This window comes from Musa acuminata, chromosome BXJ3-8 (assembly GCF_036884655.1).
Source record: "Musa acuminata AAA Group cultivar baxijiao chromosome BXJ3-8, Cavendish_Baxijiao_AAA, whole genome shotgun sequence".
Lineage (NCBI taxonomy): Eukaryota > Viridiplantae > Streptophyta > Magnoliopsida > Zingiberales > Musaceae > Musa > Musa acuminata.
The window spans coordinates 45,491,521-45,502,727 of record NC_088356.1 but is presented as its reverse complement, the minus strand read 5'-3'; the positions used below and the strand labels follow the sequence as shown (position 1 = coordinate 45,502,727).

The following is an 11,207-nucleotide window of genomic DNA, read 5'->3' as shown; positions in this document are numbered from 1 at the left end:
AGATAGTTGTATTACCTAGGGAGATTGTATATCCTTGAATCCCTATAGATTTGTATGAGAGGATAAAGGAGTTCAAGAGTCATCCTCTCTAGCGGTGATCCACACAATAGGGATATGACGACGCTCCTCAAATCTCCACGCCTGCTATCTGAGGAGAAGAGGAGAGGAGAATAGGAGGTGGCAACCAAGAAGCCCTAGCCTATGGGCCTTTAGTTCCCTCCTATTTATAGAGGCCCTTAGTTAACCATAATGGATCATGCCCTATTGGGTATTGGATCTCCATCTAATTACATAAGCCTCTTAGATTGGTGGGTCTCTACCCAATAATCTCTTATTAGCTCTTATTTGATCTCATCTATGAGATCCAATAATTCAGGAGCTTATTGGATATTAATAAGATAGGGACTCCAGCGGATATCTCATATATGAACCTCTACTCATCGCAACACCTACCAAATGTGTATGACCCTCTATGCCCAATATCGAGCTGGCCATAAGTTATACCTGTCAAAACTCTTTTTAACTCAGTGAATCTTTATCTCTATAATAACTCACTCGACTCATCGATTATAGATGTACTATGTCACTACACCGCAGTCCCCAAACGATACAAGGGAATCCAATCCTTTGGACATATCTGTCCTTAGTTACAATGTACATATAGTCCCTCATCCATCTAATATCCTATAGACCATATATTAGGCATGGTGCTGTCAGGCTCATACGGTTTCTCCTCAAGTCTCGCTCTAATCAGATTCTTCCAAAGAACTCCTTCTCTCTTAATTCGAATGACCTTGACCAAAAATTTGTTTAAGTAAGAACATACAGAATATTTCTCTCATGATACTAAGAGCGGATGATCATCTATCGACACTTACTTAGAGCTCTTGGGCGAGTCAAAGCTTGAAGGGACGTGCTTCATATTTGACCTAATTATTGGAGATTTTGAACTTGAACCATAGAACTTGTTTCTATACAGAGTGTCTTTCCTCCCCTTATTTGAGCCTAAGTAATATTATCATCGAGGGCTTCGAGTGTACATTCTCAAGAAAGTAGAGCTCAAACTCTTTTGCAAGCTAAACGAAGGAGTCAACCAAGAGTAACTTCAAATAGGTATACTACTTTTGCACCGGGCCTCTCAGCATCATTGAGAATGCACAATACATCAAAGTATTTGAGGTGTTATAGAGGGAAATTTGGGTGTATAAGATAGCAGTGTGTTCAACCAGGCCAGTACTGCCTTCAAAGGTTTCTAACGACAAAAGGTGGAAGTTGGTTGGGATCGGTTCCTCTTGGATATTCTACGCGAAGGGGGATCGATTCAAGGTAGGATTGATTGGATTCTCCCCACCGGACTGTTGAAATTTTTGTCGCATCTCATCTAAGCAATGGTCCATTACCTTTACCGGACCTTCAGGGAGCTATCCATTGAATTCATTGATCAAATCCCAGAGTAGAGCGATGGTGCAACAATATATTAGACTCGACCATTAGAGAGTGGGGGGCTCCTTTGGTAGGCAGGCAGCTTCACAAATCTCAAGCGATCTTGAGATGCTGTCGGGTAGATTTCAATAGGTGTCGGTGCTAGTGGCAATTGAGGCATCAACCATGACTAAGATGGTAGCATCAATTATTGGGCTAGCTAAGGTAGGAGCAAAGCAATAACTTGCAACATGCCCATGAGTGTTTGTATATAATGGGTGAAGTTCAAAAGCATCTTAATGTAAAATGAGTAGGTGGCTCAAGTTTATCCTCGATTATGAGGGGCTTAGGTCACTAAACAAACATCGGTGCTTTGTCAGCGTCTACGTCAAGGTGGACGCATCCACATGTGAGAAGGATATCGATTGCCTCCCTTGAGTAAAAAGATTATAGGTTGGAGGCAGGGCTTTCTTGTTGGAGCATTCATTGAGAAAGTAGGTAGACGGACATTCGTGAGATATTAGCTCTCTTTCTAATGTCAAAATATTATAAGAAAATATTATTAACATCTTGGTCGACCTAACGTACTCTAAACTCGTATATGTAGGAATGTTCGAGGTAGAAATACTATGCTCCTAAGGGAGAAATATTGTGCTCTCAAAGTGTCACCTGTATAAAGATCGAGGTCGAGAGAAGTATTTTGATTCGATTCATTCGAAGCTCAAGTTAGTAATCTGAGTTTACTGAATGTGTGTTTGAATAGTTTTAAAAAGAAAGAGCCTCATTTTTTTCTTTACAGGGTGTATCAAGGAGAGCCTTAAAAGAAAGTTTGTGATAATTTTTTTTATCATAAAAGAAGATAAAATTTAGGATTACTTTTCTTAACATAATAAAGTTTATGGTTGTCTTTCATAGAGAAAGAGAAAAAACGTGAAACGAAAAAAAAAAAAAAAGCTTATCATTGCTTCGAATCATTGTGATTTGGATCTCGTGTCAACCACGTGTCAGATAGATTTTCTATTATATATTAACGTCTTATATAAGAAAAAAGAAAAAAAATGTTAACAAATAAAAAAAAAGATATATTTGAGAGAAGTAAAAAGAATTAGAGCCATTTCTTGACCGTGCCTCGAGTTGTTTTGGAAGACGAACGACCCTATTCGCAACACGTAGCGGCTAAGTTGCGAATCCTTTCATTATTTTTCAGCAATATCTTAAATTTTTAGTCCTCTCGAGTCAATACCTTCGTTGTTTGACTCGATGTATTTCTTTTCACACTCAAACACACTAGCCTCACATTCTACCCGTCCTTCTGTGCGGCTTTCCACACCGTGGGGTCCATATCCTCTATGCGATTAATATCTCACCCAAGCCATCCGTAGGTAATTATAAGATCAAACTTAATTTAAACCGACGGTCATCACACATACAAAACCCTTGTAGTTTAAGCTAACTACAGTAATAGCACTTACATACTTCTCTCACGTAGTCTTCAATGAGGGAGTACATTCGTAGTTTTAGACCAAAATTGAGGATCATTTCGAACCGAGGTGTTTTGAGTACGAAGCGAGCCGTTTCAAGCCGTAGAAGCAAATACAATATAATTTACTAAACCCTACTATTCTCTTTTCTTCCGTCCAATCCGACTTGGATGCCGACTTCGTCTTCTCCTCTTCCCTCCATGCCGAGAAGGTGATGTCACTTGGATTCCTCACCTTCTGATCAGTCTCCGAGTTTGAACAGCTTACTCGCTGATCTATTTGCGTCTCTTTTGTCGTCGATTGAGTTTTGGTATCCTTTTTCCTTGTTAAGACATTCGATGCTTCTTTCTGGTTGTTAGGTGGATTTCTCTGCTGTGATAATCTTTTGGGAGTTGATAACGGTGTCTTTTGGATGCTAATAGCAGTTCGTGGAATGAAAAATATGTGGTTCGATGTCTTAATGACCTAACTTGATGATACTGGGGCTCTTCCGAAGATGATTCGGGGCACTACGAGGATCCTGTGGATGTTGGATTTCATATGCATCTTTTGTTTGGATTTTTATGAAGAGATGTGATCTTGGTAGGATACTAGATATTGACTGGAGAAGACTTTTTTTAGTGAACTGTTACAGCTTCAGAGAACTCTAAGATAAGACAAAATAGTTTTTTGATATAAAATAGATTTTTGTGAGCTTGGTGGGGTACTAGAGATATCGACTGTAGAAGACTTGTTTGTAATGGAGTGTGACAGATTTTCGAGAACTCTAAGATAAGACAAAATAGGTTTTTGAGATAAGATATACTGTTGTGAGCTTGGTGGGATACTAGAGAGACTTCAGAGAACTCTAGGATAAGACAAAATAGATTTTTGTGCCAAGATAGGTTGTTGGTTCCATTATCTGATTGATAGTTCAAGCTGTAGCAATTTGTAATGGTTATATGAGGACCTTAATTTGCTAGAAAAGACAATGGTAGGGGACAAAGATGGAGAGGGAAGTGGAGCATCTTGGGTTCGACAGTGTCAATGGAGAATCTTGCTACTCAAATTGATTGTGCGGGTGAGGATTGCTTTAAAGGGCTCATGAGTATTAGTATCACCATTTAGCCATAAAACAGAAATTTAATGGAGGCTGCTTGATTCACACAGAGTTTAGAATTATTTTGAAAAACAGATTGTGATGCTTCAGTGTTCTAGGGACGTCTAACATCTGGATTTAGAAGTTTGAAAGTTTTGTGGATTTTCCAAAGTGTGTAACTTCAATGTAGGAGGCTCCTATAGCTGCTGTTATTGCTGTCCATCTATCTGAGTTTGAGGACATGGTTGCAAGTTGATATTTGGATCTTCTGATTTTGTAAACCATGGTGTTTTTATTTTTGGATTAAAGTTGATTTTATATATCAGTATAGGTCAGCCATATAAGGTATGCTATTGTTATAATATTTCATGCAAACTTTTTCTCCCAAGTTTTTTATTATGAGAATCCTCGAGAATCCTTGTGGCCCATCGGTAGATCTCTATTCAAAATATGGAGTTGACTTTGGATTACATCTATAATAGTGCATCTGATATTTTATCTCAGATCTCCCAAAAACATTGGACTTGATTTCCAGATCTACTCTACATTATGATTCATGTGTAGTCGGCTTCCAGGTTGAATAACTTAGTTGACTATTTATGTATGTTGTTTTATGGTAACATTAGGACTCCAAATTAGAGGATGTTATCAGTGTATCTTGTGCAGAACTGATACTTGCCCAGGGTTGGCCTAATATCAACAAGTCAAAGCATAAGTATTAGACATTTGACCATGCTTTCGCTGTACAAATTTCTCAGATGTTCTATTGTCATCAGTATCAAGAACTATTTCTATATAAGCGGCATTGCATATTTTCACTCTATTTTATGGCCTTATTAAACATGAACATTTGGTTGTGTTATCTAATATATATTTTTATAACCCAGAATTCTTTGCAAGTACTTTGCACGTGGAACATGCTTAAAAGGGGAGTATTGTGAATTCTCACATGATTGGAGAGATCAATCTAATAATGTAATATCACTATACTTTTTTTTTGTCAATCATGTTGGTTACTTTCAGTTTCCAGTGTACATAGATCTTTGCTGTAACTATTTTCTGCTTATTTGCGTTGGTAGGTATGTAACTTCTATCAAAGAGGGTTGTGCACCTATGGAAGTAGGTGCAGGTATAACCATATTGGAGTTTCTTCTCATAATTCATATGATCCAGCATCATCAATATCTCATCAGAGTTATCATGTAGAATCTAGTTCTTCTCAAGTTGCCCATCCACCTAGAGCTTCTTTGAAAGGAGAAACTAGTCAGGCTTTTAGAATTCCAGTGGACTTACCAGTTTCATGCCAATCTCATACCCCTCCTTTGGAACATGCACAAAAGCAGAAACATGGGGCTGATATTTCTCCAAGCAATGAGGGCAGCCATGTTCCTGCACACATGAGGCCAGCTGATTCAGAAATTTGTGCCCTTCACATCACTGGTAGTTGCCTGCATGGCAAAAGTTGCCCTGATGTTCATGGGGACATGTGTTCCATTTGCGAAATGCATTGCTTGCATCCATTCCATCAAGACAAAAGAGAAGAACATATAACAATGTGTCAGAAAAATAACAAACTCCATGAAACTACGAAATACAGTCAGGAGATAGAATGCAGTATATGTCTGGAGCGAGTACTTTCTAAGCCCACAGATGCTGAACGGAAGTTTGGAATACTATCTGAGTGCGACCACCCATTCTGCATATCATGTATTCGGAACTGGCGTCGGAATTCTCCAGCTTCTGGGATTGATTTGGACACTGCCCTAAGGGCCTGCCCGGTGTGCCGAAAGCATTCATACTTCGTTGTTCCCAGTGTTACTTGGTTCACCACAAAGGAAGAAAAACAAGAAATAATCACTAGCTACAAAGACAAGCTCAAGTATGTAAAGTTTACATATCCGCATGCTGATTCAAGTTGTTTTGCATTTTATTTGCACTAACCTAGTTTTTTTTTTTTTTTCGTGTGGACTATGTAATGTTAGAAAATTTGTGGTGAAGTAATTAATCTAATGCCTTTGTAATCTATGACTACATATTAGTTATTCTGTTTGTAAGTATAATATTATATGATAGTTTCCATTTTATGGGATATTCATCTTTATATAAATGACGAGTACATGTATTACGAAATTCCTGTTGTTTAGTTATAAATGCTGCTTTGCCCCAATGTGTTTTATCAATTTCTCCTAAATGGAAACAGATAAATTTGGATTATGAAAATTCAGCTTGATTATCAGCTCAGACTCAGATATTATCTTCTAAGCCGTTTAAATAATATAGGCATGAGTGACATATCCCAGAAGATTATCAATTCTTATATCTGCTAAGCTTCCTGACTCTCTATCACTTTTGGTTTTTGCTTCTTTCTTTTGGGTGCTTCATGAGCTTCCACTGGTGTAAATTATACATAAGCAACGATATCTATGTTGCATATATGTCTGTGCATTAGCTAGATTTGTTATTCGGTTATTTGCTTAGCTTTTGAACCTAGAAACTCCCAAGAGTAATGACCAAAACAAACTCTGAAGTAACTCACTTCTGACATACAAGCTGACTAAAGTGCTGACAATTTAAAATTAAGCTGGACTCTATATTGCTGGACTGTACATACAAGCTGTGAAGTAACTCAAGATGAATAAGTTAACAAGGAATAAATCTTATTACGAATAATTTAAAATTAATTGCAAGACAATGCTATATTATTATTTATGAAGCTGTTCTAATAACTTAGGCAATCATGTAGTAGCTTCTATGGACTTCAAATGATGATCAAATTTTATTATTTCTTAATCTAATTATGCACAATGTGGTCGGATTCATACCATTTTTTTGGCAGGTTGATTGATTGTAAATATTTTGACTTTGGTAATGGAACATGTCCATTCGGGGCTAGTTGTTTCTACAAGGTAAGTGTGGTTTATGCTTTTGGCTTTCTTTGTTTCACATGGGTGTTATATGCGAATGTTTTAAATCATGGGAACAACTTCATGTTAATTGAAAAATAGCTTCAAGGTGGTACATTTCTTTCTGGATATGTGTGCATAGCCTGCTAGGCAGAAGTAAATATATAAAAAAAGAAAGGAATGCTGGATATGCATACAAAATTATTTTTTATGCTTTTTAATTATATTCTATATGCTAGAAACATAAATTTGTAGATGTCATTGAAGAATTTTATCTTCTATATTAATATATTTTAGAATAAATTATCTATGATAGAAAATTTTATCCAATCTGGCAAAATATAATTAATATATACATTTTTTCCCCCTTTGTGTTTCTCTTCTCTCCTTTGCTCCTTTCACCTTTTTTTTAATCAACAATTGAGATGTGAAACTTGATTAGGTGGGGCTTATGTCAGTGGATAGTTGTGATGCGAGAAATAAGAATTCTATCAAAAGTACAGAGAGGATCTCCACTTGAACTAATCTGTTTGTTGATGGAGTTTGATTCCCTTAACTGTCATGGGATCAGGGAGCCCTTTCCTTTATCCCATATCCATCTTCCTTTCCCATCCGCTATGGCTCTCCCTTCTCACTGCCCTTGCAAGTGACATGAATATTTCTGTGATTAGTGGTGTTTTCTTTTTCTTGTTTGCTTCTTTCTATCCTTCCCTCCTATTTTCCTCTCAGCTTCCCCAGTGTGTCCATCTGTCAGTGGACTGAAGCATGCTGTCTATGGCACATTGATTGCATGTTGATGTGTGTCTAATGTGTTGTTGTTGGGATCGGGGATCCAGCTAACACTACTTGCATCAGCCATATGTTTTCTCTTTTAGTCATGTGAACATGTGTTTGCATGTCTCTCAAGCATCATATTGTGCAGCTGAATCAAATAAGAACTCTAGCATACTATCTCTGGGTCATTACCTAATTTAGACGTGTGGAAGCAAAATTGCAATGTTTGGCATTGGCTGCATGGTTAATGCTTTTGTCTAATTTACAATAGACTATTAGTTAGCATTTCAAATAAACATTATATGCCTATATATTTGCCAATAACTATCTTCCAAATAGAAGTTAAGTGACTGTATAGCGCATGTCATTCTTTAAGTTCTTACAAAATTGTGGACTATTAGCTTTCCTATATTAGCATGACTGTGGCCCATACCTAATTAGTATGCATTGCTAAAATGTAATGATTAGCTCTGAAAGACCATGGATGAAGGCTAGAGATTTGTGAATATAAGCACTTGTATTCCAAATCCCAGATCAAACCCCATTAATATGCATGTCTTGAAGTTTTTCAATTTTGAATTTGTATGTTTGTGGTATTATTATGTGTTGCTAGAATGATTTTTTTAATCTAGTTATTTATTTTTCCTTATTACATAATTTATTTTTAGGGAGATTGATCAAGTTATGCAATTATCAAGAGTATTTTTTTTAACTGTAACTTGAGAATTTATGTTCCTGGCTTTGAGAGGGACGATATGTGGGATTAGGAGATAGTTAATATCAAGAAGTTCTCGTTGTTGTTTTCTTGGCTTGGTTCTTGATACCCCACTAGTAACAAGGAAACTGGACAGAAGCGCCCTGCTTTATTGGTTAAATCATGGGCTAGTTAGGTATACTTAGGCAACTAAATTTCCAGAAAGCTGATTACTATATTTGATAAATGGTGATGTTTCATATGTGCAATTTCTGTTCCTGTCGTTTCATGAGATTGTTTAGATTATCATGTCTAGAGCAATGTAATTTTTAGTCGTCTTAAAAAGTCAGACTTGTAATGACTGCTGCCAGGCATTAGTTAATACCAGGATATTTCAATGTACTGTATGGTCTGTGTGCAAAGTTCCTCTAAAGAAATTTCACCATTAAATTGTTATGCCATTGTGGATCTTGTGGTTGCCCAGTTGATTTCTTGGCAATTATAGCCTAAAATTAAACTCTAGTATGGTGCATGCGAGGCACAATGGTAACTCAATGTCGTGAGGTGCCTCTTGTTCCATCCATGGGCTAGTCCTTTCCTACTTGGATCCCTCATCATGTCTAATTCTTGGTTCTCGATGATATGTTTGTCATGACTCACCAAAATTGGATAATTAACCCTTTCACTTGATTATCATGAATTTCTGGTCGAAATGTTTTAGCCCACTTGAATAGTTTAACAGATAACCCTTTTTCACTTGGATCCATTAATACTATTTTGGTCTGATAGGATAATTGATCCATTAACTTGATAAACCTAGGATTCTATAATCCAAAGTGCTTAAATCTAAGTTTACATTGCACATCACTTTAACTGATGGAACAACTCAATTGGCTTCACACATCCAACTTCAAACTAAAAATGGGGTGTAACATGGACTTTCTTGACCACACAAATTAGTGCTTATGGATTGGCTGAGAACCTGAATTTTTTGCTTATGATGACGATATGAGATTATGTTCCACTTCAGGACATATGGAAAAAAAGATGAACCCTTATCTTAGCATATACTTTCTTAGTCCAAGTATGTCCTTTTTTCTGTATGATAAAATGTTAATTTTTTTCTAAATCGAGGTATTATTGTCATTGTCATTGCAATTTGTTTCGAGTACCTCTTTCTGTAATTCTATTAGTCACATGCATGGAGGTTTTGGACTTATGACCAATGTCAAATTCATTATGTTCCAGCACACTTACAAGCCACATGCAAATAGGCCAAGTGCATATAAGCCTCACAGAAACAGGCCCCATCCACACAGGTCCCGACAGATAATGGAAAGAGAGGAAATAGAAGATTTTATCAACCCATTTGCCTTGGAGGATGAGTTAGCCAATCTTGCTGCTCTGCTTGATGTTGACGAAGAAGAATCTGAGGATCTTGATGAAGAGGATTTTGGCAGTTTACTACTCATGCATATGAGTTTTCTTCTTGTGCATATGGATGATGAAGAACTACTAAGCGTTGACGACAACTAATTCTGATAATGTGCTGCTGCCATATATATTTTGTCAATGGATTAAACTACTGGTCTCCTGAGTTTCCTTCAACTTTTATCACGGAGTTATGTTCAAATCTTGATCTGGCAGCATTTTACTGTCATCTAGTTTTGTGCTTGCATGTGCCATATGTTTTTGGTGTAAAATTTACAGCTGAGCACAAATCTCTGAATCACTAGCAACTGGAATTTAGTCGATGCCTATTGAGAAGGTTCTCCTGAGGCACTATGCCAGTGTCATTGACTGATTATGATTTTTGCATATCATTAAAATTGATCCAACCAGAGGTCTCCATGACCTTATCTCCCATATTTTGCAAGTAGCAGCCCAATATGGAGAGAAACTTTAGTTCTTGAATTTAAAGGATGTTATCCAGGGCTAGCAGGAGTGATGATCATCAGGTGATTGGGGTCATCATGATTTGTTGGCTTCTTGCAGTGGGAGTTCCAATCCTCAACTGTTGTTGAAGCTCAGTAAAAGTCAAACTGCAGCTCCTCTGGAGCATGAAATAAAGTGCCAGTTGATGAACACTTGTTATGGCTGAGCTCCTCTCATGTTTCTGCTCCCTTTTCAGCTTGTTTTCTGCTGGTTGCAATTCATTGTGCTACTGTTCTTAAAGAATCTTTTACACCCTTTCATCACTGTTTTATGTCTGTAATGTGCATGGTTGTCCAAAGTAAACGACACTGGCAACATGTTTAATATGACGGTGAAAACCATCATTCAAACCTGAACTTTGTGGCGTAGTCAAAGTTGATGTCTCGTTGTAAGTCGATAAAAAACTGGAGTAGAAGTCTAAAATGGAGAAGGATGTGGAGGGAGTATGGATGTGGAGATAAAAAAAGATATAAGAGTTGGGAGAGGGCTAATTACATATTATATTTAAAAAAAATTATATTTAGATTCTTATAGTTATGAAAGTCAAATAAATAATCTAATTTGTACTAACGTCGTCAAACATAATACGTAGTATCACGTGTTGGATCGATACAAAGATGATGAGTAATAAGATAATTTTAATATCTCTTTCATTTTTAGCATATGGAATGTTAAAATTATTTTGTTTACAAGTTAAGTGTTAAAAAACGGAAGAGATATTAAAATTATCATTTTATCCATTATTTTCATGTTGATTCAGCATATACTATCATATGTTATGTTTTTCGTCTAACATTAGAGCAAATAAAATTATTTATTTTATTTGTAAAACTATAAGGATCTCAATATAAATTTTTTTAAGTATAAAATCATAATGTTAATAGAGTCTCGAAGGAGGACGAATAAAAAATAGAATATGA

General features: G+C 36.6%; 1 protein-coding gene across 1 annotated transcript; it reads left to right on the top strand.

The window, feature by feature from the left end:
- Nucleotides 1–2,980: 2,980 nt before the first annotated feature.
- On the top strand, nt 2,981–10,439 carry LOC135645243 (E3 ubiquitin-protein ligase makorin-like). The gene is made up of 5 exons (XM_065163430.1): nt 2,981–3,114; nt 4,869–4,956; nt 5,061–5,860; nt 6,818–6,887; nt 9,601–10,439. Exons 1-5 carry the CDS (start codon nt 3,074–3,076, stop codon nt 9,886–9,888), a joined length of 1,287 nt encoding a protein of 428 aa, XP_065019502.1. The 5' UTR covers nt 2,981–3,073; the 3' UTR covers nt 9,889–10,439.
- The last annotated feature ends 768 nt before the right edge of the window (nt 10,440–11,207 follow it).

Bases quoted from the DNA above. Each gene is read 5' to 3' on its own strand.
- LOC135645243 (XM_065163430.1), top strand. From the start codon at position 3,074: ATGCCGACTTCGTCTTCTCCTCTTCCCTCCATGCCGAGAAG. The intron at 4,957-5,060 runs GTAATATCACTA...TTGCGTTGGTAG, and splicing joins GGAGAGATCAATCTAATAAT to GTATGTAACTTCTATCAAAG. The intron at 5,861-6,817 runs GTATGTAAAGTT...TTTTTTTGGCAG, and splicing joins AGCTACAAAGACAAGCTCAA to GTTGATTGATTGTAAATATT.